This window comes from Gadus morhua, chromosome 9, assembly GCF_902167405.1.
Source record: "Gadus morhua chromosome 9, gadMor3.0, whole genome shotgun sequence".
Taxonomy (NCBI): domain Eukaryota; kingdom Metazoa; phylum Chordata; class Actinopteri; order Gadiformes; family Gadidae; genus Gadus; species Gadus morhua.
In genome coordinates, this window is record NC_044056.1 from 12,159,483 (window position 1) to 12,187,376 (window position 27,894).

The 27,894-nt window shown below is 47.5% G+C and overlaps 1 protein-coding gene across 1 annotated transcript; it reads left to right on the plus strand.

Moving 5' to 3' along the window:
- Window positions 1-415: 415 nt before the first annotated feature.
- aass (aminoadipate-semialdehyde synthase) lies at window positions 416-27,492 on the plus strand. Its single transcript, XM_030366165.1, is given in 27 exon segments — window positions 416-700; window positions 1,633-1,870; window positions 2,420-2,596; window positions 4,122-4,206; window positions 4,442-4,509; window positions 7,299-7,445; window positions 7,614-7,692; window positions 7,900-8,027; window positions 8,139-8,188; window positions 8,190-8,242; window positions 8,245-8,287; window positions 8,702-8,824; window positions 9,162-9,273; window positions 9,718-9,777; window positions 10,300-10,367; window positions 14,173-14,219; window positions 14,222-14,293; window positions 14,837-14,972; window positions 20,635-20,745; window positions 20,903-21,011; window positions 21,611-21,751; window positions 21,831-21,998; window positions 22,588-22,683; window positions 22,834-22,949; window positions 25,087-25,175; window positions 25,284-25,460; window positions 26,391-27,492. Coding segments are annotated over 26 exon segments (2,802 nt in total). The 5' UTR covers window positions 416-700; window positions 1,633-1,642; the 3' UTR covers window positions 26,510-27,492.
- Window positions 27,493-27,894: the final 402 nt, after the last annotated feature.

Below are 27,894 nucleotides of genomic sequence, written 5' to 3' on the forward strand. Positions count from 1 at the left end.
ACAAACTACCAATTATATGAAAACCCTCATATCACAGTATCAATAGTCATAACATGGGTCGGCTCAGTGGAACACGCATGTGCAGTAGGCCTACGTGATTCGCGGCGCTGCAGGACGGCGCTTGTCAAGGCTGGTAGAGGTGAACGGTAACCAGCGGAATGAAAGGAATGCAGCATCATCATCCAAATTCGGCCTGAGATTAGAATCACATCGCAGGTAAAAGCTTACTGGCAAATAACGACCGTCAAGTCCAATTTAAAGTCCACAAAAGCACCTTTCCTCCGCCTCGCCGTGGTTTCACGGCTGTGTTTGCCTCTGTCGTTAACCTTTATATGTCTTAAAGTTAGAGTAGGGTCGTCTCGGTCCGCGTCATCAGCGTGCGACGCCGGCAGGTTTACGTCAGCACGTGAGGAGGCCGAGCCGGACCTCTGGACACTGATTGGACAGAAGGATCTTCTGAAAGTAACACCGAAGTGACTCCCTTCCCGGTAGATCCTCTGTCCCCCTTGCAGGTAGTTGTTGGTTCAGCAGAAACTTTGTGATTTCATTCTCACGGCGGATCTCCCGTTGCGTGTCGGTGACGCGCGGTGCGTAAAGCCGCCCTAAGGTCTGGTTTGGAGGCGCCGTTCGATCCCCGCTGTGTCACCCTGCAGACTCGAGTCAAGGAGGAACCGATCCGCATTTAGAAACAGCCCGCACGGTAGGGCTGTTTCCTTCCCCTCGCTGCACTCATGGGAACTAACCACCAGTACTTAGCCCTGCAGCTTTAGTGCTACTCACAAACTAACCAGTGCGTAAAGCTCTCCACTAATCCAGCACACCGCTGACAACCTTCTACGTTTCTGCGAGACTGGAGGGATTGGCTCTGAAGGTAATCGATAGTGTGGGAAACTAAACGTGATTCTGACGCAGAGAAGTCGCCAAGGTTAAACAAATTAGATTATATGCAATTCTAAGTTAAACTTGTTATTTGAATCTTTCTTCTTCGAACCCGTCAAACATAATTGCTGATGGAATTGTTGTTTAACAAAAAAATAATTGGCAAATGTATTTTCAATTTGAGGGTCCCTTATTTTGAAAAATATATAACCCAGGATACAGTACCTCCCTTTCTTTGGGTTCTTTAGGAATATTCCGTAATGTCCGTTAATATCTAATACCTCATCCCCCCCCCCCCCCCCCCCCCCACCCCCCCCCCCCCCCCCCCCCCCCCCCCCCCCCCCCCCCCCCCCCCCCCCCCCCCCCCCCCCCCCCCCCCCCCCCCCCCCCCCCCCCCCCCCCCCCCCCCCCCCCCCCCCCCCCCCCCCCCCCCCCCCCCCCCCCCCCCCCCCCCCCCCCCCCCCCCCTCAACACACGCCCTGTTAGGACCACTGCTGTCTATTCCAGGTCTAAAGGGAGGGGTCTCCATAAAGACCCTCCTCCTACCTGGACTCCCCAGGACACTGCCCTGGGGAGTCCACACCCCATCAGTGTGTCTTAATCAAGTGTGTGTGTAATACGTGTAACAGTGTGTAACAATATGATGGTGTGTGTGACACCGTGTATGACCCTGTGTGTGTAAAAATGTGACTGTGTGTGGGTTACAATGTGACGTTGTGTGTAACAATGTGACGTGTGTGTTCCCCCCTGCAGGTTGTGCACCATGCTGCGTCTCCTGGCCCCCCCTGGGAGGCTGCGCCGCCCCGCCCTGTGGGGGGCCGGCGGTGGTCAGCGGCGCTACGAGCACCGGTCCGTGGTAGCCATCCGGCGGGAGGACCTGAACCCCTGGGAGCGCCGCGCCCCCCTGGCCCCCCGACATGTCAAGGAGCTGACCGCCGCCGGACACACGGTGCTGGTGCAGCCCTCCAATGGCAGAGCCATCCACGAGAAGGTGACTTCCCCGTGACCTCACCTTGACCTCATCATTACCTCATTAGACATGACTTCATCGTGTCCTCATCAACAGACATGACTCATCACCATCACGACCTCACCATGACCTCACCATGGCCTCATCATGACCTCATCAGGCATGACCTCATCAGACGTGACCTCATCATGACCTTATTAGACATGACCTCATCATGACCTCATCATGACCTTATTAGACATGATGTCATCATGAACTCATCAGCCATGACTTCATCATGACCTCATCATGCAAACGATAAGGAGAGATGCAGGGAAACAAATACTGAACATTCATATTCATAGTTTCATTTATAACCACCCTAAGCAGTAGATGTTCTTCAAGATTAAACGTTATGTACTTGTTATATTGTACAGTACTACTGAGTAAGGGTACGTTTGTTTTCAGTACTGCAGAGTAAGGGTGTGTATTTTTCAGTATTGCGGAGTAAGGGTGCGATTGTCTCCAGAACTGTGGTGTAAGGCTGTGTTTGTTTCCAGTACTGTGGGGTAAGGGTGTGTTCGTTTCTAGTACTACGAGCGGGTTGGGGCGGTGATCCAGGAGGACATCTCGGAGGCGTCTCTCATCATCGGGGTGAAGCGCCCCCCTGAGGAGAAGGTGTTCCCCAGGAAGACCTACGCCTTCTTCTCCCACACAATTAAGGCCCAGGAGGCCAACATGGGCCTGCTGGACGACCTGCTGAAGAAGGTAGGAGAGCTTCAGAATAGAGATAGACCGATATGTTTTTTTCTGGGCCGATACCGATTATTAGTAGTCAAGGGGGCCGATAACCGATATTTGGAGCCGATATTAATTTACAGAAAAAGGGAATATATTGGCGTCAAAATTTTGAATAATACAAACTCCAACACTTAACTTCATTTAAATGCCTTTAAGCATATGTTAAATAAGCACAACAGCTTATCAGATTTGCAACGTAACACAATTTAAACAAATAAATGGCTCACTAAAATTGAATACACAAGAACTGAACTAAACTGAAATGTTAAACTTTTACTTATCTTACTTTTAAGTTCAAAAATAAATAAATAAACAAATAGTTCCCTAGTTAAACAGCCAGACAGTTTTCTCTCAGACAGACGGTGCTTTTCTGTCAGTTTCTCATGTGGCTCATACACACACACACACACACACGCACGTGCACGCGCACGCGCGCGCGCACTCACACACACACTATTCTCTAGCCATCCCCTCATCGTGCTTCCCTGTAACACACACACACACTTCTTACTTTTATTTTATTCCCTATCAATATTATCAGCAACCTTGTTTCAAGTGATTAAACCGTTTAAAAACATTAAATAGCCTACAGCATCTTCACTTTAATAATCAGTGTTTATCATAGGAACAGACAGCTGCTGCTAACGTATTGGGCCTCACAGTAACGTTAGTAGTCGTGAATTGTAGAGTTTCGCTACAGTCTGCTGAGCGTCTAGAGCCAGAGAAGGAGAAAGCTGACCGCTGGGGGCTTCTGGAGAAGGTAGGAGGCCTTCAGAAGGTAGGGGGGCTTCTGGAGAAGGTAGGAGGCCTTCTACCAAATGCATGGCCAGTGTGCAGGCTCTCCAGGTTCTGGTGAACACTGCCCTCCTTACGGGTGCAGAGGGGATGGCCAGCTGGCCCTGGATCCTGGAGCCCTGTTACAGGCCGGGAAGCTGCACTGGCCGCAGGATTCCTCCAGAATCACTCCAGTTCTCCTGAAATAAATTTCAGCAAAGCAAGCGTCTACTTGGCCTCTCAGATACATATTTGTAGCCTTAAAGGTTCTCAGATGAACTGGACCCTAACGTGAACACGTGGACTAGCCGCTGGCTACTGCTAGCTGTGTTTGGATAGTGCGTGTGTGGTGAGTCATTGTTCCCCAGAGCCCTCGTGCCCCTGAACCACCAGCTGGATCGCTGCCTGCCGGACCGATAAGAGACGACCCGTCCCTTATCGGTCGTTTGTTTGTTGTCTAGCCGTTTGTTTGTTGGCCGATCGTCGAGGTCACACTGTTCTCCTGCAGCCAAGCGCCCCACACAATAACCGGGATAGAAACCCCAGAGTCTGAAGAGGAAACCTCAAGGCCTGCTGGAGTCTCCCTTTCTCAAGTGTTGGGGTTCACTAGGGTTAGGGGTTCATCCCCCACTAGTAGTTCTGGGATACCAAGTACATGGGGGTCGGTGTGAGGGTCTTGCAGAGATCGCCATGGTAACCATTGTGTCTGTCCCTGCAGGAGGTCCGTCTGATCGACTACGAGAAGATGGTGGACGCCAACGGCTTTCGCATCGTGGCATTCGGCCAGTGGGCGGGCGTGGCAGGTACCAGCGCCCCCTGATTGGCTGTGCAGGCGTTAACAACGCTCCGTAACCCTGAGGAACACCCGGTGTTCTGAACCCAGACCCGAGAGAGAGAGAGAGAGAGCGAGAGAGCGCCTTGATGAAGGCCAGTGGCTGTCACATGGACTGTAGAGGAGGGGGCGTGGCACTGGGGAGAGAGAGAAAAAATCACATCACCGGTATATTGTCCTTTATCGTTAACGTCCTTATTTTGCAGGAATGATTAATATTCTCCATGGACTTGGCCTCCGCTTCCTCGCTCTGGGCCACAACACCCCCTTCATGGTGAGGAACCCTATAGCCCGCCTCTGAAACCACTCTAATGTGATCATCTAACGACATCCGTCTTAACACAGACTCTGGCAAAACCTCAATACTAATGCTACTAGACCTCACTGCATTCGACACTGTAGACCATACAATACTTTTGGACAGGTTAGAAAACTGGGTGGGGCTTTCAGGCACAGTCTTAAATCGGTTCAGGTCCTACCTACAAAATAGGAACTACTTTGTTTCCATTGGCGACTTTGTATCAGAATCAACCAACGTGTGGAGTCCCACAAGGTTCGATCTTAGGACCCTCTTTATTCAACATCTACATGCTCCCACTAGTGCAAATCATGCAAAATAACAATATTGACCATCATGCTATGCTGATGACACACAAATCGATGATCGCTATCACCAAATGACTATCGGCCCATAGATCTGCTGTGCCAGTGCATTGAGCAAGTGAAAGACTAGATGTGCCGAAATTTCCTACAACTAAATGAGGACAAAACAGAGAATTGTATTTGGTGCTAAAACGGAAAGGCTTAAAGTAGCCCAACACCTTCACTCTCTGTCCCTGAAAACCTCAATCAAAGCCAGAAATCTAGGGGTTATCATGGATTCTGATTTACATTTCGACAGTCACATCAAATCAGTTACAAAATCTGCATATTATCACCTTAAAAATGTAGCAAGACTTAGAGGGCTCATGTCCACCGAAGACTTACAAAAACTTGTACATGCCTTTATCACTAGTAAGCTTGATTACTGCAATGGTCTCCTTATAGGTCTCCCAAAACAAACTCTAAGGAAGCTTCAGCTTGTTCAGAATGCTGCTGCTAGAGTTCTAACAAAGACCAAAAAATGTGAACACATTACACCAATTCTTAAATCGTTACATTGGCTTCCTGTATGTCAGAGAATTGATTTTAAAATCATGTTGCTAACCTATAAATCCCTGCATGGTTTAGGCCCAAAATATTTAGCTTCCACTACATAAGACTTCTAGAACACTTAGATCTTCTGAGACCATTCTGTTAATTATCCCCAGAGTAAACACGAAACATGGGAAAGCAGGATTTAGTTACTATGCAAGAAATAGCTGGAATAAACTCCCTGACGATTTAAGACTTGCCCCAACTCTGAGCACCTTTAAAACAAGATTGAAGACTTTTATGTTTGCTTTAGCTTTCTGCTAAATCTTAAATACATTGCACTTTCTAAAAAGCTTTTTTAACTTTGCCTTTATTTTCTATTTTATTACTAAAATGCTTTTTAACTTTCCCTTTATTTTCTATTTTTACCAGAAAGATACATGATCTGATACCAGAGAGAAAGGATAACGGTTTGAGACCCAAGTTCTGTCTGGGTTAGAGTCCTAGAATCTGGGTTGGAGTCCCAGAGAAAGGACCAAGTTCCTAAGGTCGGGTTGGCGTCCCAGAGAAAGACCTGAGTTCTGTCTGGGTTATAGTCCCGACGTCTGTCTGGGTTGGAGTCCCAGAATAAGGCCTTTGGTTCGTGGTTAGAGTTCCAACGTGTGTCTGGGTTAGAGTCCTAGAATCTGGGTTAGAGTCTTAGGGCGCACTCACACTAGGCAAGTTTGCCTGTTCCGTGCTGCAGGAAGATTCAGCACGATTCCCCCCCTCCCCACTCCCCCCGCTGGCCCGTGGTCACACTGCTCCCAAAGGCCGTGGCCTGGGCACGATTGCTCCTTCATACATACGTCATCACGTCGTAATACGATAAATACGTCATCCCCAAGCGTGGTGTCCATCTGCGACTGAATGCTGTCGTCGGCCCAAATTTCAAGTAAACGCTCGACTTCACTATCGCACCAACGTAAACCCACTTGTGAACCGCTTGCCACCGTTGTTTAAATGATTGTTGTGGGGAAGAAGGGCATGGACCTATAAAGAAAGAAGGGTCGCGCAAGGACTACGTCATCCAGCTCACATTGCGTATCCGCGCGTGTCATCTCATTAGCATCGGTACTTTGGCCACGGCACACCTCTCCCAAGTGTGCCGAGGCCAAGGGGCCGTTGCGTTGGCCGTTCCGTGCTGGAATACGGATGGCGTGGTCACACTAGCCAAACGTTCTAGACTTTAGTATGCAAATGAGCTCGGGCACGGGGCCGCAGCCCTAGTGTGAGTGGCCCCTTAGAATAGAGTCCTAGCCTAGAATAGAAATTGACTAGAATCCGGGGTGGAGTCCCAGAGAAAGTACCAAGTTCCTTTAGGTCGAGTTGGAGTCCCGACGTGGGTACCAGAGACTGTTCATCTGATCTTAAATACATTGCACTTTCTATTTTACTAATTTCTTTGCCTATGTTTTCTTTTACTTATCTTATTATTTTATTTTTTGTATGACAATGTTTATATTGAAGCACTTTGAGTCTGCCTCGTGTATGAAAAGTGCTTTATAAATAAAGTTGCCTTGCCTAACACTAATGTGATCATCTAACAATCAAATGTGATAATCTAACACTCTAATTTCATTATCTAACACTCTACTGTCATCATCTAACACTCTAATGTCATTATCTAGGACTCTATTGTCGTCATCTAACACTGTCATTAACTAACACTCTGTTGTCACCATCTAACACTCCATTGTCATCATATAACACTCTATTGTCATCATATAACACTCTATTGTCAACGTATAACACTCGTCTTATGTCATCATCTAACACTAATGTGATCATCTAACAGTATTCGTGAAGGTCTAGATCCTGGTGGATCTGATCACCTTTACCGCATCACTTCCTCCCCCTCTCTGGCTCACTTCCTGTTCCTGTCCGCAGCACATCGGCATGGCCCACAACTACCGCAACGTGAGCCAGGCGGTCCAGGCGGTCCGGGACTGTGGCTACGAGATCTCCATGGGCCTCATGCCAAAGTCCGTCGGGCCCATCACCTTCTGCTTCACAGGGACAGGAAACGTCTCCAAGGTAACGCAGGGCTGGCCCCGCCCCGCCCCGCATCCTCCCAACGCTCCACCCCTTTGCATGATCACAGAAAGCCCGGGCCCTCCACGTCAGTCCAGCCGTGTGTCCCCAATGTGTGAGTCTCCTGAAGGCCCGTCCCTCCGTCTTCATGTCTCGCTGTGTGTCCTGCAGGGCGCCCAGGACATCCTGAACGAGCTTCCTGTGGAGTACGTGGAGCCCCCCGAGCTAAAGGACGTGTCCCAGACCGGAGGTACGGATCAGGGCTGGACCACTGGGGTACCGGTTGGTCAGGGTAAGGGGGTAGACCGGGACCCCGTAGACCTGGACCCCGTAGACTGGGACCTCGTAGACCGAGACCGGGACCCCGTAGACCGGGACCCCCCACCCCAGGGCCTGTCGAGGCGGGCTGTGCTGGGTCCCCTGCTCACGGTGCTTCCTGCTTCCTGTTTCCTGTCAGACATGACCAAGGTGTACGCCACGGTGCTGAGCCGCCACCACCACCTGATGAGGAAGACGGACGGCGTCTACGACCCGCTGGAATACGAGTATCACCCCGAGCGCTACACCTCGCACTTCAGGACCAGTGTGAGTCCCCCCAACCATGACATACTGACCCCCACGAACAGTGACCTACTTTGAACTACTGACCCCACCCACCCACCATGAGTCATCTCCTATGTGTCCTCCGTACTACAGGTGGCGCCGTACACCACCTGTCTGATCAACGGCATCTACTGGGACCCCAGACCCCCGCCTGCTGCGACGGCTTGATGCCCAGAAGCTGCTGAGGCCGTCCGGTACGCCTCTTCCTCTGCCACCGAGGGCTGGCCAGAGCTACCGCACAGGTAAACTACAACCCAGGTAGAACTACAACCCAGCTGGAACTACAACTCCCATCCACAGCACAGGTAAACTAACACTGAGGTAGAACTACAACTCCCATCCACAGTACAGGTAGAACTACAACACAGGTAGAACTACAACTCAGGTTGAACTACAACGCAGGTAAAATACAATTCAGGTTGAAATACAACTCCCATCCACAGCACAGGTAAACTAACACCCAGTTAGAACTACAACTCAGGTAAACTACAACCCAGGTAGAACTACAACTCCAATCCACAGCACAGGTTAACTATAACTCGGGTAGAACTGCAAATCGGGTAGAACTACATCTCCCAAGCACAGCACAGGTACACTACAACTATCATCATCTTGCCTCTCTCTCTCCCTCCCTCCCTCTCTCCCTCTCCCTCCAGACTGCTGGCTATATGTGATATCTCAGCGGACCCTGGCGGTTCCATTGGGTTCATGACTGAATGCACCACCATCGATAAACCCTTCTGCATGTATGACGCGGACACACACATCGACCACGACAGGTGAGAGCAGCTGGGGTTAGACAGTACAGAGACAGGTCACTAAGGATCATGTAGGGGTTAGATAGTACAGAGACGGGTCACTAAGTATCAGGTAGGGGTTAGACAGTACAGAGACTGGTCTCTAAGGATCATGTAGGGGTTAGATAGTACAGAGACGGGTCACTAAGTATCAGGTAGGGGTTAGACAGTACAGAGACTGGTCATTGAAGAACAGGTAGGGGTTAGGACTTGAATGTGTTCCAAATTCCAACATGTCTGAGTAAATCTCTTGAGCCTGTGGACCCGCTAACATCTGGTCCTTGTTCTGATCCTGGTTCTGAACCTGGTCCTGGTCCAGCGTGGAGGGGAACGGGATCCTTATGTGTTCCATCGACAACCTCCCGGCCCAGCTCCCCATCGAGGCCACAGAGTACTTCGGAGACCGGCTCTTCCCCTACATCTGGGAGATGGTACGTTCCTCTCTGCATGGTCTGACCCACCCCTTGATAGTAGGAGATGGTACAGTCCGCTCTGCATGGTCTGACCCACCCCTTGTTCCTAGAGTGTCTGGCAGAAGGTTCGCTCTTCTCTGGGAGTTGGTACTTTCCTCTCTCTGTGTGGTCGGACCCACTGGACATTACCCAGAATCCCCTTTATGCTGGGTCGGTGGCTGGGTGTTGGAATAGCCCGACCGACCTTAAAAAAGCGATTTCAAACCTTCCGGCACCGGCATGGCAGCTGGCAGTAGCAGACATGGGATGCACAAGTTGTTTTGTGTTTTAAACTTGTAGTTCAAAGCCCGTTTATTTGCTATTGTTGACTGTTAGAACCATTGAATGTGAGGCACTTTGAGACGTGTGTACTTGAGGCTCTAAATAAAACCTTTGACTAACTGACGGTTTGGTGCTCCTCAGCTGCCGTCCGACGCAACGAGGCCGCTAGACCAGGAGGAGTTCAGCCCGCAGGTCCGAGATGTAAGTACCCCCTATCTCTGAAGTACCCCCTAACCCTAAAGTACCCCTAACCCTAAAGTACCCCCTAACCCTAAAGTACCCCATAACCCTAAAGTACCCCCCTAACCTTAAAGCACTCCCTAACCTTCAAGTATTCTCTAACCATTAAGTAAACTCTAACCGTAAAGTACAGCCTTACTTTCAAGTACTCCCTAACCCTATGTTAGCCCCTATCCCTGAGGTACACCCTAACCCGTAGGTACACCCTAACCCTGAAGTACCCTCTAACCCTGAAGTACCCTCTAACCCTGGAGTACCCCCTATCCCTGGAATACCCCCTTACCCTGGAGTACACCCTCACCCTAATGTGCATCCTAACCCTGAGGTACCCTCTAACCCTAAAGTACATCCTAACCGTGAAGTACCCCCTAACCCTAACCTTTCTCACAAGGAAAGCTAGATGCTGAAAAGTGATTATCAGTGTTATTACTTTCCACCGGTTAGCTGGTTCTAGTTAAAGACGTTGTTGTGGTTCATCCTCAGGCTGTGATCACCTCCAATGGGAAACTTACCCCCAAGTTTGAGTACATCGAGAAGATGCGAGAACGAAGGTACAACTTTATCCACTCTACATGTGGTCTGATTTATCTATGATAGAATGTACGTTGATTAATCCCAGTGTCTGCTTCTTTATTTAACCTGTTAAGTTCGAGTTACAAAGGTTACAAAGGTTATAAAACGAACATGTTTTGACTCAATGATTCTTTGGTAATGCGACCGATGAGTGCTGTAAAGATAACACCACAGGTAAAGTTTGTGTGAGGCTGTCAGTGCTAACGTTTAGCTCCCAGCGTGACCTGGTAGCTGGTGCTAGTCCTGCTAACCCGCCCGTGGTGTTGCTTTGTGTGCTCCTCAGCTCTCACCCCCCCGTCGTGTCTTCTGAGATGTAAACTGATATTAAAAGCTAGCAAAACATTGCCACAACATTTATAAATGGTTCTAAGTAGTGCTGTCAGTTTAACGCGTAATTAACGGCGTTCATTTTTTGATTGCGCGATTAACGCTATGTTGGCTTGGCAAACGTTGTCGTTTTTTCACCTGCTGTCTAGCAACAACTAGTCACGTTAGAAAAACTACAACACTATACCAGATCTAGCTACACCGGAAACAAAACAACAAGCACGCCGCACAAACTTCTTGGGGCAAGCAAGGATACGGAGCGGGTGAAAAACTCCTTAAAAGTGTGTGTGTGTTTGAGTGTCACTCTGTTCGAGCCTGCACGAGAGTTCAATGCTGTTACGTCCTTCTGACCAATCACAGTTCAAGGCCCACCTGGGCTGTCCCACTTCGGGAGGGGCCGCTCAGTTACTCCCCTCTCAACAAAATTGACTTGGTTGCGACGTTGCGTCTGTTGAGTGAGTGAGAGGTTGCGGGGGCAGAGCTCAGGCTGCCGGACGGCGCTGCAAGGAACTTAATAAACGCAATATTGTTATCCCGCAGTAATCAGCCCGACAGCCCCGAAACGTTAACGGCACACCAGGAATTCTCCCGATTACCACTCCGCCACTGTGTGTGTGTGTGGGTGGTGTGTGTGGTGTGTGTGTGTTGTGTGGTGTGTGTGTGTGGTGTGTGTGTGTGTGTGTGTGTGTGTGTGTGTGTGTGTGTGTGTGTGTGTGTGTGTGTGTGTGTGTGCGGGCGTTATTCGATAGCCTGTTAATGTGTATAGGCCTACGCATGGTAGGAATATTCATTAAATTCATTTAAATAATAAATGTTAAAGTATTTCCCATCTTGGCTGAGCAAGAGTTTTGTTCGAAAGTTCAGTGATTGAAACAAATAAAAGCACTGGGCTATTGACGATTTACGATAGGCCTACCACTGCGGGTCTCTCTTCTTACTGTCCTTCTCAACACTCTGATCTCACTAAAAGGCTCAGCAGCACGAGATCAGGGATATTTAGAATATAAAAAAAATGTGCGACTAATCGAGAGTTTAACTATGACATTATTCGCGATTAAATATTTTAATCGCTTGAACGGCAACTAGTTTCTAAGAAATCAGATGATTCAATCTGGAAGGTTCCATCGCCCCAATCAGATGTCTTCTAGAAGGAGATGTTTCCCCACAGTTAACTTCTAGAAGGAAATCTTTCCTCCTGTTATTTTCTAGAGGGAGATGTTCCAACCAGTTAACTTCTAGATGGAGACGTTCCTCCAGTTATCTTCTAGAAGGAGATGTTCCTCCAGATATCTTCTAGAAGGAGACGTTCTCTCCAGTTATCTTCTGGAAGGAGATGTTCCTCCAGTTATCTTCTAAAAGGAGATGTTCCTCCTGTAATCTTCTATAAGATGTTCCTCCAGTAATCTGGTGTTCTCTAGTGGTTCTGTGGATGGCTGTAGGCCGGCCTTGGCTCCTCTGGTGGGTAACAGTTGAAGAGCCTGGAGGCTGTAAAAGGCTTAAGTTCCTTGTGTAAGCCTTAAGCTCTGATGAGGGGCCGTTTGGGACGTTGGTCCGCTGACCCCTGGGTCTGGGACACTGGGGACATCACAGCGTCTCAACAACTGTCGCCTCCTTTCTCTCCAGACAAGCGATGCTAGATCATAATCCTCTTCTTTCACTTGGCCTTCTTAAGATATGTAAAACTACTTAAGTCTTCTTAAGATATGTAGAGTGGGGCCCAAGTTGTTTTTTAATTAAGACTGTGCTAACATAGCTTCTGCACGTGTGCCCTGTCCTGTCCAATTAGCACTGAGGGGGGGGGGGGGGGGGGGGGGGGGGGGGGGGGGGGGGGGGTGGGGGGGGGGGGGGGGGGGGGGGGGGGGGGGGGGGTGGGGGGGGGTGGGGGGGGGGGGTCTCTGGTGTATGTCGTGTGTGTGTTGTAGGGGGAGAGGGGGTCTGACTGAGTGTGTGTGTGTTTCGAGGGGGAGCGGGGTCTGAGTGTGTCTGGGGGGAGATTAACTATCTTAAAAGTCATCAGAGATGACAACATTGTTGTTTGGTTTAACTTTAATTCTCTTCCAAAATTTTACTTCGAATAGATGCCGCTAAAAGACAAAAACAAAATATATGTAAAAGTTAGTTTGTTCAATGGATTAATTATTATCATGTGTTATTCATACATGATTAATCACATTTATACAAAGCTCTCAAGATACCAAAAAGCCGTGTGTGTGTGTGTGTGTGTGTGTGTGTGTGTGTGTGTGGTGTGTGTGTGTTGTGTGTGTGTGTGTGTGTGTGGTGTGTGTGTGTGTGTGTGTGTGTGTGTGTGTGTGTGGTGTGTGTGTGGTGTGTTGTGCGCGCGCAGTCGTTAGTTTCATACAGTATGAAACACAAAACGACTGCACTTTGTCGTCGTCCAAACTTTTACTTTGAAAAGCACAGGATGTTGGCGCTAGGTCAAGAGCAAATTAAATATGTCTGACCACTCCGTGAACACTCATCTGAGGTCGGTATTAAAGCATTTGGGATGTGAAGTGAATGGAGCGCTTATCGGCGGAGTTAATGGAGCGGTGGAGCGGCCGCACCGCGGTTGTAAACGCCGACCTGCTTCATACGGCTCGTTTTTCGCTGTATTTTTAGACCCGTGTTTTTATGTTTACACGGCTTAAGGAGTCTATAACCGGTCAGATCTTCTCTCGTACCACGAGCCGGTTTGGGAAGCGGCATCATATGTTGCGATTGAATGCGATCAAACGTCCTGATTCGGACGGTTTCTGCTCCGTTACTGAATAAACCGTTTACAAATTAAATTCGTTTTTTTTTATATATTATTATTATTATTATTATTATTATTATTATTATTATTATTATAAACACTCAGATCAGAGAATGCCCTAAATATATCAAATTTCTTACCCCAAATCAAGAATAAATAATGATTTGTTGTTGCCATTCGTTTCAGTTTCCTCTAAATGTCTCTATGTGTGTGTATATGTAATATATATATATATATATATATATATATATATATATATATATATATATATATATATATATATATATATATATATATATATATATATATATCTATATATATATATATATATATATATTTTTTTTTTTTTCTCCACACTTAATATTCAACTTTGTAAAGTGTTTAATTAATACCGGAGCACTAGAAGAGCTTTAATGTGCTAACACAAATATAACTAATGAGCATTCAAAAATATTCCGATATTAGTTTTAAGTGTCTGAATATAAATGGTTTGTTTCATAAATGGAAAAGATTCACATGAAATGTATTTGAATGTTAAAGAAACTCAAGGCCTTTGTTGTGGTTTGAGGGGGTGAAGCGGGTCTTTTCCTGGGGGTCTAAACCCTGGGGGTCTTACCCTGGGGGTCTAACCCTTATGGTCTAACCCTGGGGTCTAATCCTGGGGGTCCTAACCCTTGTGTTGTAATCCTCGGGGTTTCCAGGGAGCAGGCTCAGATCCTGAGTAAGGAGGGCATGAAAAGGGTCCTGATCCTGGCTCTGGCTACGTCTCCGGCCCCGTGGTGGAGTACCTGACCCGGGACCCAGGGACCCAGGTCACTGTGGGTGAGGAGGAGCATTGATCATCCATTCATTCACGTGTTCACCCATTAATTCATGTGTTCATGAGGAATCCCAGGCTGGTATTGGTCACTTCATGATGACATTAAAGGTGACGTATTTTAGCACCAGGTGTGAGTGTGAGTAGACACTACAAGCCGTTGTAGCAAACGTGGCTCATCTGTCCGTCATACATCTAGGTGGACCTGTCGACCTGTGACGTCAGAAGAGGCAGATTCTCAAAACGGCTTCTAACGGCTAATCCCACTCTCACCTGGTGGTATAATATGTCACCATTAGTAGTGTGCTCCTAGCCACTCTATTTATAGAAACACAACCTGCTTCATAAAGGTCCCCGAGCAGGAAATGAGTTGAACAGAACAGACATCAGTATCATCTGAACACGAAACCACAAAGCGTGCGGCCGCTCTAGACCTCTTCACTTATCAGTTGTTCTCGTTGAATTGGTCCTTGAATCCTGAGCAACTCTGTGTTCTTCTGTCGGCTCACCCCTGTGTCTTGTTTCCGTGGCGACGGTTTCCGTGGCAGCGTCGGCGAAGCTGCAGCAGGCGGAGGAGCTGGCGGGCCGGTACCCCAACACCATCGCGGTGATGCTCAACATCAGCCAGGGGGGCGAGGAGGGGCGGCTGGACCAGCTGGTCCGGGACCACCACCTGGTCATCAGGTAGACCCTCATGTTATAATATAAATATATACAATAATAATAAATATATATAAATATATATGGTCAGGGACCACCACCTGGTCATCAGGTAGACCCTCATGTTATAATATAAATATATACAATAATAATAAATATATATAAATATATATGGTCAGGGACCACCACCTGGTCATCAGGTAGACCCTCATGTTATAATATAAATATATACAATAATAATAAATATATATAAATATATATGGTCAGGGACCACCACCTGGTCATCAGGTAGACCCTCATGTTGTAATATAAATATATACAATAATAATAAATATATATAAATATATATGGTCAGGGACCACCACCTGGTCATCAGGTAGACCCTCATGTTGTAATATAAATATATACAATAATTTATTTTTATTTATTTATTATTTATTTATGCCTCGGAAGACACATTGAGGATTAAAATCCTCATTTTCAATGGTGCCGAGGGTACAACAGGAGTTAATACATTGGAAAGAAAAAAGAAAATAAATATAAAATTAATATGCATATAAAATAAATACAGTAAAATACAATGGTTGGGTCAAGAGTAACAATCATTGCAGGAGAAGGCAGGTGTACATATGATAAGACTTGTGAATTCCCTAAGTGAAATAAATGAGCACAACCTTAGTGATTTTTGGACCTCATTCCAAATGAAGGGTGCCTTAAAACAGAAGGCTGTCTTCCCCAGTTTTGTGTTGGCATGTGGCAGATGTAATGTAAGCAAGCTTAGGGAGCGTGTATTGACGGTGTTACGGTTCCAGCTTATGAGAGAGGCGAGATATGGTGGCATTAGCCCAATGATTGTTTTATAAATTAAATAAAACAATCATTGGGCTGTCTGTATAACAAGGTTGGCTGGCCAGCCCTGTCTGAAAGGCAAAGTGCAGTGGTGTGTGCCATAGTGGTCTCCTGTTATAAAACGTAGGGCAGAATGGTACACAGCATCCAGGGTTTTTAGGGTGCTGAGGGATGCATTGCCATAGATTACATCACCATAATCTAAAACTGATATAAAAACCGACTCAATAATACGTTTTCTGGCTGGAAAAGTAAAAACAGCATCTATTTCTGTATAAAAAAAACAATTTGATCCTAAGCTTTTGAGTGAGTTGTTTCACATGTGATTTAAAATCAAGCTTCTCATCTACCCAAATGCCTAGGTACTTGTAGCTGGTGAACCTTTCTAGAGTGGTACCATTTGTAGAGCAGAGTTTTAAGCTGTTAAAATCAGTGCTTCTAGCTTTAGTAAAAAGGATCCATTTGGTTTTTGCACAGTTAAGTTTCAGGTCACTTAACTGCTTCTCTAGTATGTGGAAGGAGAGCTGCAATGAATTTATGGCAGAGTCAATGTTTGAGGCACTGCAGTACAGAACTGTGTCATCCGCATAAAGATGAACTTGACAAAATGGAGTGAGTGTGGAGGCAATTTCATTTATATAAATAATAAAAAGTAAAGGTCCAAGGACAGAGCCTTGGGGTACCCCCTTGTCAATATCTAGAAAAGGCGATATTATTTTGCCCACCTTTACACATTGGGAGCGACCAGTCAGATAACTTTTAAACCACTGAAGGCTCATATGGTCAAAGCCCATAAGTGACAATTTGTTTAAAAGCAGGTGGTGGTCCACAGTGTCAAAGGCCTTTGAGAGGTCCACAAATAGTTCAGCACAATGTTGCTTATTGTCCAAGGCAGCAATGACATCATTCACCACAAGGGAGGCTGCAGAAATAGTGCTATGTCGGGCTCTAAAACCTGATTGAGATGGACTCAGGAAAGAGGATAGTGATAAATGATTAAATGATTTTAGCCAGCTAAATGATTTTAGCTGGGAATTAATAAGGGATTCAAGAATTTTTGAGAGACATGATAGTTTTGAAATTGGCCTGTAGTTGTTCATGTTATAAGTGTCACCACCCTTGTGCAGTAGGAGAACATGAGCTGTTTTCCAGGTTGAAGGGATAACACCAGTTGTTATGGAAAGATTGAAGATGTGAGTAATATATTCAAAAATTACGGTAGCTGAGGTTTTCAGAAAGAAAGGGTTGAGCTTGTCATCTCCAGTCGATTTCTTTTGATCAATTTTGATCAGGGCATTGCAGACCTGGGCTGAGTCTAATATTGTCAGACTAAGGCTGTTCTCAGAGAGTGGAGCTGAGATAGCGGTGGGTGTGCAGGGATCTGCTTGAGGATCTGTAGTATGGACATTTTTATCAAAAAGGTGCCCAGCTGCAGCAAAATGTCTGTTAAAAGCAGAGCAAATGACCGAGGGCTCAGTTAAAACAGTGGAGTCTTCTAAAATGCTAGCAGGCAGGCATGTACTGCGCTCACCTTTCAGACTTTTAATTGCTTTCCAGAAATCACCTGGTCTAGTGGACGATTCAGTGAATTTTTGTAAATAAAAATCTGCTTTACCTCTCCTTATTGCTGATGTGCATTTATTTCGCAATTGTCTAAATGTAAGCCAGTGGGCATGTTCATTGGTCTGTCTTGCTAGGTTCCATGTTTTTCCTGGAACAATGCAATTTAGCAAGTTCATTGCAGTACCAAGGGTTGACTTTGTCCTTAGTCCTGCATTTTTTATAGGGAACATGTTTGTCAACTATAAAGTTAAAAGCTGTGGTGAAGTGTTTTAGGGCCAGATCAACATCAGGTATTTTGACAGTATTTGCTATGTCACTGTAAAAAAAGGTCATGTAAGAAGGCCTGCTCATCAAAGTGCTTAAAATTCCTTTTCATTACTACCCGAGAGCCACATTTCTGCAACCTCAAGTCACGGATGCATATTATGGGGAAATGGTCACTGATCCCCAAGTCTAAAACACCATTTGCAACATATTTTTCTGGTTTGTTGCAAAAAATTAAATCAATTAAGGTTGATTTATAAAAGTATTTTAGATTAGGACGAGAGGGCACAGAAATTAGTTGGGTAAAATGCAGGTCAGAGGACATCTCCTTCAGAGCTTCTGAGGCATCAGTTGACCAATCTAAATTAAAATCACCCAATACAATCAGTTCTGAGTCAGTAAAAGGCATAAACAGTTCTGCCATCTTGTTTAAGGCCATAGTCGGGGCACTAGGGGGTCTGTAGACTCCAATGACAATAATGGAATTATTGTAGCCAAAGTCAATTCTTAGGGAAATAAATTCAAAGCATTTTGGGATGGATACAGTGTTTAAAATAACGGCAGCATAGGTGCTTTTAACGTAGACAGCTACACCACCACCCCTGCTGGCCCTATCAGATCTGTAGATGTTATATCCCTGAATATACACAGTTTGATCTTCTATATCTTTATGAAGCCAAGTCTCAGATATGACCAATATGTCAGGGTTTGCTTGGCTTACTAAAATATTAATGTGGTCCAGTTTGTGACGGCTCAACAGACTTCTTATGTTAATGTGTAGGAAACCCACCCCTTTCCTATTTCTAAATTCATGGGGGTCATTTATAAATCTAGTGACATTTTGCTTCACTGTACATGGGTTGTGGTGCGGTGAAATATCTTGTATCTGCAACAAGCCCCTGAGAGTTTGTGTTCTGAAATGTCGCGGAGGACGAGTTTTCCTCCGCGAGATCAGGGTTGAAATGTAAAGTTGATCAGGCAAATCAACTATCTTGGGGTTCCAGTAGAGGGAGCTAGTTTCGGGCTTGGAGTGTTGCTGAACCGCAACCTGGCCCTGGTAGGAAGGTTCCGGGGCGTGGGCTGTGGATAGTCAGTAAGAGGAAGTGTGTACAGCGTATAGGATGTTTGCTGCTAGGTGTTGAGAGCCAAGGGAGTTTGGGTGGATGCCATCAACTTTAAAAAAAGATGCACGGTTCCAGAACAGGTTAAAATTGTCAATAAATTTGAAATCGTTTGCATCAACAGCAGACTGGAGCCAAGTGTTGAGGCTTAAGAGCCCGCTGAAGCGCCAGTTCCCACGGCCTAATGTTGGCATGGGCCCGGAGATAAAAAACATCTTGCCACTTTGTTTGCACAAATTAAAAAGACAGTTAAATTCATCTTTGATCGTCTCCGACCCTTTGGTGAAGATGTCATTAGTTCCCACATGGATTATAATCCTTATAATTGAGGATGGGAGTGTATATAATAAATATATATTGTCAAGGACCACCACCGGGTCAGCAGGTAGACCCCCATGTTATAATATATATTTATATATATACTGTGCGTGTGTGCATGTATATATATTATAATAATAATATGGTCAGGGACCACCACCGAGTCATCAGGTAGATCCCCATGTATATCTCGACCATATCTCAATTATTGTGTCTCAAACTGATGTTTCTCAGGGTGACACAAGGTATTCTTCTTGCTTCTGGAAACATTGGACCCGAAGCTTGTATGTGTTTTAAATGTGTTTGTATTATAATTGGTAATGCCTAATTTGCATCCTTCTTAAATGTTTTGCATTGTTTTTATATATATATAATATATATAATTATTTTTAGATATGTACTGGCTGTCTTTGTGGACATTCCTGTGTCTTGAATAAAGTTATTATAATAATAATAATAATAATAATAATAACAACAACTAGAAAATGCATTTCCTGCAGAAAATTAGGTGAGTGCTGTAGTTCAAAGTGAGGTTGAAAATATTTTTTAATAAAGCCACATAGATTAAGACATAAAGAAACGATAAATGGCTTAAATCAAGTGAAGGGATTTGAACAAAAGTCTAAAAACACTGTCAACATGCACACCATTTAAGAAAAAGTAAGTGGTTCGAAACAAATAAAGTGAAGCTGAATGAAAAGCGCAAAGCATTGCTAAATATGCAGAAATGTAAAAGGTCAAATGTATTGCCCTGCCCTGCTGGTGTTTGTGTGTGTGTGTGAGCGCATGTGTGTGTGTCTTTAAGAGAATAGCGAGCCGGTGTGTCATTAAAAGAAGCCCAACAGAGCGGGAAAAGCAGCGCCAATCTGGAAACACTGCCTGAACGTCCTCCAACAGTAGCCCAATCCAGTGGGGAAAAACGCCCAATTTGGCAACACTGCTGAACGTCTTCACGCTCCAGCGCCAACATTTATCAATGAGACCAACTTAAAATGAAGCCGGTATGAAACTAAAACTGTTACCGGTATTCTGAATAAAGTGTGTAGATTTGTTAAATGGTTTGAACGAAGATAAACGATTGAAAATGGATTTTAGTTACGTCTTAAACAGTTGAAGTACCAGAGGATGGTTCTTCCGTCATCCCATTGACTCCCATGTTAAAAAAAGATAATCTTTTAAAAGTAGAATATCTTAAAAAGTATAAAATATTGAAAATAATCTGAAAAGAAGTGAATGGAGTCTCAAGGTGAAAATTGGAGGAAAGAGATAGGTCCCAAAGTTTGTAGAGAATAAGAATGAAAGAAAGAAAGAATACAATTTATGAAGAACAATGGTTAAGTGCTGCATGCAGCACTCACCTGATAATAATAATAATATGGTCCGGGACCACCACCTGGTCATCAGGTAGACCCCAAGGACCAACAGCTCTGCACACGTTCATGATATACAATACATATAATGATATAATCATAAAATATAAACGTTATACATTTATATCATAAAAATATCATATAATATTAAAAACAATACACATTATAATATAAATGGTAACCCCTCTCTGTGTGTTGCAGCATGCTGCCCTACAGCTTCCACCCCATGGTGGCGCGGCACTGCATCAGGAGGAAGATCAACATGGTGACCGCCAGCTACCTGAGCCCCGAGATGAAGAGCCTGCAGCAAAGGTACACACGCACACACACAGGCCCACAGACTCACACTCACACACTCACTCACTCACACATACACTCATACACTCATAGACTCACACACTCACTCACTCACTCACTCACTCACTCATACACTGTCACTCTAAGCGTAACGTGTTTAATGTGTGTGCAGTGCTGAGGAGGCGGGCATCACCATAGTGAACGAGATGGGTCTGGACCCGGGCATCGACCACATGTTGGCCATGGAGTGTATCGACCAGGCCCGGACCGACGGCTGCACCGTGAGTGGGGGTCGGGGAGGGGACATATTGATCAGACAGCTGATCAGCCCATTGGTCGCCATCGCTCTCTATCACTGTCTCTCTCTCTATCACTGTCCGTGTCTCACTCACTCACTCACTCACTCACTCACTCACTCACTCACTCACTCACTGTCTCTCTCTCTCTCTGTGTGATGTTCGTTGTTGTCGTGGTGACGGAGGTGTGTGTGTGTGTTGGGACTGGTCATCATGGTGACGGTGGTGTATGTGGCCCGGTCTTCATGGTGACGGAGGTTTGGTTGTCATGGGGACTGCGGTTTGCGTGGCCCGGTCATCACGTTGACGGCAGTGTGTTGGGCCTGGTCGTCAGGGTGACGGCGTTGTTTGGGCCTGGTCGCCACGTTGACGGCAGTGTAAGGGGCCTGGTCGTCTCGGTGACGGTTGTTTGGTTGTCACGGGGACGGCAGTGTTTGTGTGGCCTGGTCGTCAAGGTGATGGCGGTGTGTGTTGAGCCTGGTCGTCACGGTGACCGCGGTGTGTGGGGCCCCCGGTCGTCACGGTGACGGCGGTATGTGGGGCCCGGTCGTCACGGTGACGGCGGTTTGTGTGTTTGTGTGCAGGTAGAGTCGTACAGCTCGTTCTGCGGGGGGCTCCCGGCCCCCGAGTGCTCTGACAATCCACTGCGCTACAAGTTCAGCTGGAGCCCTCTGGGGGTGCTGATGAACACCGTGAGCCAGGCCATCTACATCAAGGACCACCAGGTACGCCCCACCGGCCCCAAGGCTCTGTTCTCCACGCGGGGGGGTCCTGCGGGGGTCCTAACGTGTGTCTGCCCCCCAGGTGGTGGAGATCCCAGCGGGCGGGTCTCTGATGGAGGCCGGCGTCCCCATGGACTTCCTGCCAGGTTTCAACCTGGAGGGCTTCCCCAACCGGGACAGCACCAAGTACGCAGAGCCCTACGGCATCCAGGACGCCCACACCCTGATCCGGGGAACCCTACGCTATAAGGTACCGGAAGCCCTCCTCCTCAGGGTACCTGAACCCCTCCCCCTCCTCCTCAGGGTACCTGAACCCCTCCCCCTCCTCCTCAGGGTACCTGAACCCCTCCCCCTCCTCAGGGTACCTGAACCTTGGACCCTCCTCCTCAGGGTACCTGAACCCCTCCCCCTCCTCCTCAGGGTACCTGAACCTTGGACCCTCCCTCCTCAGGGTACCTGAACCTTGGACCCTCCCTCCTCAGGGTTCCTTTTTCTGCTGATGCTTCCCTTCATGTTGTGGGTGGGGGTTGGTAAAGGGTTGGGGTCCGGGTAGTGGGTTGGGGTTGGTAAAGGGTTTGGTCCGGGTTAGGGTTAGGGTCCGGGTAGTGGGTGGGGGTTGGTAAAGGGTTGGGGTCCGGGTAGTGGGTTGGGGTTGTTAAAGGGTTTGGTACGGGTTGGGGTTAGGGTTAGGGTTACTAGGGTCCGGGTAGTGGGTTATGGTTGGTAAAGGGTTTGGTACGGGTTGGGGTTAGGGTTAGCGTCCGGGTAGTGGGTTGGGGTTGGTAAAGGGTTTGGTCCGGGTTGGGGTCCTGGTTCTAACCGTTGGCGTGTCTCCACAGGGTTTTATCGACGCCATGAGTGGCTTTGTGAAGCTGGGTTTGATCGACTCTGAGCCCACATCCCTCCTCCAGACTGGCTCCCCCCGGGTATCCTGGGTAATCCTCACTCACTACAGCCTGATGTTTCCCATCATGTTCCTGGAATAGTTTGAAGAGTACAGAAGACTTAGGTTGGAAACAGCCAGCAAAGCATGCTGGGAAACGCAGTCCTTTCAGTGTTCCTAACGTGTAGCTCCCCCCCCCCAGAGGGAGCTGCTCTGCACCCAGATGGGCGTGGCCACCACCCTCTCCCAGGAGGCCTTTGAGGAGGAGGTGTTCCGGCGCACCGGAGGGAGTGACTTCAGGATGGAAACCCTGAGGAGGTGAGGAACCAGTGAGAGGGTGAGGTCCTCTACCACTGGAACCAGTGAGAGGGTGAGCTCCTCTACCACTGGAACCAGTGACAGGGTGAGGCCCTCTACCGCTGGAACCAGTGAGAGGGTGAGGTCCTCTACCACTGGAACCAGTGAGAGGGTGAGGTCCCATCACACTGGAACCAGTGAGAGGGTGAGGTCCCATCACACTGGAACCAGTGACAGGGTGAGGTCCCATCACACTGGAACCAGTGAGAGGGTGAGGTCCTCTACCACTGGAACCAGTGAGAGGGTGAGGTCCCATCACACTGAAACCAGTGAGAGGGTGAGGTCCTCTACCACTGGAACCAGTGAGAGGTTGAGGTCCCATCGCACTGGAACCAGTCGAAAAAAAGATTATTTATAGCTGTAGAGAGAAGGAATAATTGGGAAAGAATACCTTTAATAAATATAATAGACTAATTCAATAATTGTCATAATGGAAGCAAGTAAAATTCAATATGAGCTGATTGAAGCATGTAAGGAAGATTCACAGATGTCTTTTATATTCAGAGAACCACAGCACGTGTGTGTATGTGTGTGTCTGATGTTTAGTGTATGTGTCTGTTTGTGGTGTTGGCTGTGTTTTTTTGGTGTCGGTATGTGTTATGATTCTTTCTTTTTGTGTTTGTTTAGGTGTGTATCGCAGGGTGTGGTGTGTGTGTCTGTGTGTTTGGCTGTGTTGTGTGTGTGTGTATGTTGTTATTGTGTGTGTGTGTAAAGCTGTGTAGGTGTGTTTGGTGTTATTGTGCATGTTCGGTGTTGTTTTGTGTCTGTGTGGGTGTGTGTGTCTTTGAAGCTATATAGGTGTTATTGTGTGTGTGTGTGTGTGTGTGTGTGTGTGTGTGTGTGTGTGTGTGTGTGTGTGTGTGTGTGTGTGTGTGTGTGTGTGTGTGTGTGTGTGTGTGTGTGTGTGTGTGTGTGTGTGTGTGTGTAGCTGGGCGCGGTGCACCTGACAGCCTGGCCCCTGGCGTGCTGAGTGGCTCCGGCTCCGCGCTGAAAGGCTCTCGGGAGCCAAGGTTCTGCTTTGTGTGCGTGTTGTGTGTGTGTTTGCTCACAGCGCGGCACGGTGGCATTGAGACCCGCCGCTCTAATGGCGCCGGCTCAGGAACATTCCAGCGTATTCCCTGAAAGGAAACGCGCTGAAAGCGTCAATGAAAAGACTCGTTCATTTGTTCGATTCACGCCTCGCCTTAACCGGCCCAGCGTCAAGGATGAACGCCGCTGGCTTGAAGTGCTGCTGCTAGAGGGGTAGAGCTAGGGGGGTGGTGCTAGGGGGGTGGAGCTAGGGGGGCGGAGGCCCGGGGGGGTGGAGCTAGGGGGGTCGAACTAGGGGTTGGAGGTTGGGGTGAGTGTTAGGTAAGAGATTATGCCCTTCGAGGTGTCCATTATCAGGAATTAATGGACGACGCGGAGGCCATTAATTCCTGATAATGGACACCTCGAAGGGCATTATCCCGCTTATACCACGGCCACTTGCCAAAGAAAAGAAATTAAGACCATTCATTTATATTTTCATGCGTTTTACTATCCAAATATAAAGTTTTCCACAAGCCATAACTTTGTTTCCCTGGTAACGCCTGAGGGTTTGACTAATTCCTGGAACAACCATTACCCTCCCGTAAGGTTCTTATGCAACGGATCGTTGTTCACTACTCCAGTAATTAGGACGGACCTTAGCTACGACTTGGCAACGGGAGGTATTCTAGTCCGTCGGCTTTGACTGCGTTGCTATGGTTACTAATTTTTGAGACAGGCTGATACGATACGCCAGCTAGCGCATTAATTGAGAACGGTATGCAGACAATTTGACTGGAACTACTTGTGTGTCCGCATATCAGGAGTTAATGCACACCATGCAGCCAATCAGAATAGAGCGTTTCCCCAGACTGTGGTATAATTATGGTTAGTGTTGGTTGGGGTTAGTGTTGGTTTGGGTTAGATAGGGTTAATATAAGTTAGGGTTAGTGTTGGTTGGGGTTAATGTTGGTTAGCGTTTGTTAGGGTTAGTTGGGGTTAGTGTTGGCTTGGGTTAGTGTTGGCTGGGGATGGTGTTTGTGTGGGTTAGTTGGGGTTAGTGAGTGACGGTGTGTTTGGTTCTCCTCAGCCTGGGCATGCTGAGCGATGACGGCGTTCCGCGCGCCCCGACCGTCCTCGCCGCGTTGACCAAACACCTGGAGGCCCGCCTCTCCTACGGTGAGCCGCCGGTCAACCCCTCAGCCACACCCTCTCTCCCTGGTGCCGCTTCAGCAGGGCACCGGCGTCTCTCTGTACCTCATCAACGCTCTCTCTCTCTCTCTGTAGACGAGGGCGAGCGAGACATGATCATCCTGCGTAACGACGTGGGGCTACGGCACCCGACGGGCGAGCTGGAGACCAAACACGTCAGCCTGGTGGTGTACGGCGAGCACAACGGATTCTCCGCTATGGCCAAGACCGTGGGCTACCCCACCGCCATCGCAGCCCGCATGATCCTGGACGGTGGGTCCCCACTCTGAGCCCTGTACTGTAGTGTTAACACGGTCCCCACTCTGGCCCCCGTACTGTAGTGTTAACACGGTCCCCACTCTGACCCCCGTACTGTAGTGTTAACACGGCCCCCACTCTGACCCCCGTACTGTCGTGTTAACACGGCCCCCACTCTGACCCGCGTACTGTCGTGTTAACACGGTCCCCACTCTGACCCGCGTACTGTCGTGTTAACACGGTCCCCACTCTGACCCCCGTACTGTCGTGTTAACACGGTCCCCACTCTGACCCGCGTACTGTTGTGTTAACACGGTCCCCACTCTGACCCCCGTACTGTCGTGTGTTAACACGGCCCCCACTCTGACCATACTGTAGTGTGTTAACACAGTACTCATACTGTAGTGTGTTAACACAGTCCCCATACTGTAGTGTGTTAACACGGTCCCCATACTGTAGTGTGTTAACACGGTCCCCATACTGTAGTGTGTTAACAAGGTCCCCATACTGTAGTGTGTCAACACGGTCCCCATACTGTAGTGTGTTAACACGGTCCCCATACTGTAGTGTGTTAACACGGTCCCCATACTGTAGTGTGTTAACACGGTCCCCATACTGTAGTGTGTTAACACGGTCCCCATACTGTAGTGTGTTAACACGGTCCCCATACTGTAGTGTGTTAACACGGTCCCCATACTGTAGTGTGTTAACACGGTCCCCATACTGTAGTGTGTTAACACAGTCCCCATACTGTAGTGGGTTTACACGGTCCCCATACTGTAGTGGGTTTACACGGTCCCCATGCTGTAGTGTGTTAACACAGTCCCCATGCTGTAGTGTGTTAACACAGTCCCCACACTGTAGTGGGTTTACACAGTCCCCATACTGTAGTCGGTTTACCCGGTCCTGGGTTTGCGTGGTCTGAACTATGTTGCGGTTCCACAGGGGAGATCTCCAAGAAGGGTCTTGTGGTTCCAATGACCAAAGACGTCTACGGCCCCGCCCTGAAGAGGCTGAAGGAGGAGGGGCTAATCATCACCTGCAAGAGCACCCTACACGAGTAGAGGAGGAGGAGAGGAGAACTCTGCAAGAGTTGAGGAAGGGAGACGAGGAGTAGAGGAGAGGAGGAGTAGTCTGCAGGAGTAGAGAAGGAGGAGAGGAGGTGAGGAAGAGAAGCATATCACTGTAGCTATGACGGGCAGACAGACAGGCAGGCAGACAGACAGAAGGTTTATTATTTGAAATCCAGAAACACGTTTACTTACTCAATGAAACCGTTACACCGAACCAAGTGGACTATTGAGTCTATAACCAGCAGTAACTAGTCCTGTGGCTGGAGTAGTGAGTCTATAACCAGCAGTAACTAGTCCTGTGGCTGGACTAGTGAGTCTATAACTAGCAGTTACTAGTCCTGTGAATGGACTAGTGAGTATAACCAGCATTAAATAGTCCTGTGGCTGGACTAGTGAGTCCATAACCAGCACTAATTAGTCCCGTGGTTAGGGTTAGTTAGTAGTGAACAAAAGAGCTGTCTCCTCATCTCTCGCCTCCTTTCTGGCTGTCAAGACAACCATGGTAACGCTGATGCACCGCCCTTGCCTCCCCTGATTGGTGCGATCAGTCCATGTGACCCCGGTTGTCTGCACCCGCCCTCTTCATGTTCCATCTGCTCATTGGCTCCCGGCTCCCTCCCCTTCTAAATGTCAGTATTTATATTAAGATCTGAAAGCTGTATTTTCTTACACTACGAACAAACACTATCGTTACATATTTATATTTTTTACTAAAGGTCAAAGTCAATTATTTTAGGGTCAGAGTTCTAAGGGACGATTGTTGTTTGAAACACGTTTAACATGTTGCATTACACCCGTGTGTGTGTGTGTGTGTGTGTGTGTCTTTGTGTGGGTCTGTACTGCTGGGATGGTCTGGGACGAGACATTATCTCTGCTGTTACTTGTTTTCATTTTTCCTTCTGCATTAAAGATGGAACGTGCAACATGTGTGTACCTCTATCTACATTAAAGATGACGTTTAAAGATACTCTATTAAATATCTATCAACAAACAAAACTTAAATCAGCCTCTCTCTCGTTGGACCCTGGCGTGGTGGCGTTGTGCGTTGTCGCGCTGTGGCGTTGTGGCGGAGGGACGGGGAAAGCAAGTGACTGCAGAAGGCCGTCGTACCAAAACAATGCGCTTAGAGAAACCCCGAAACCAAAACACTTGTAATCGTCTGTTCGGAGGCAGCCATGCGAACTAGGCCAGCGCTCACCGAGCGGCCGTCATTATGTCATTAGGAGAAGTCAGAAATGCAAACGAGCCGGCGGCTGGTGGGGGGGGGGGGGGTACCTGACCTACTTTCTTCCCCGACCGCTCACTTCTGGTGTCGCCGTGGCGATTAATGGCCAAGACGTCAAAACAACAACTGGGGGCTTAAGACGCTGTGGTGC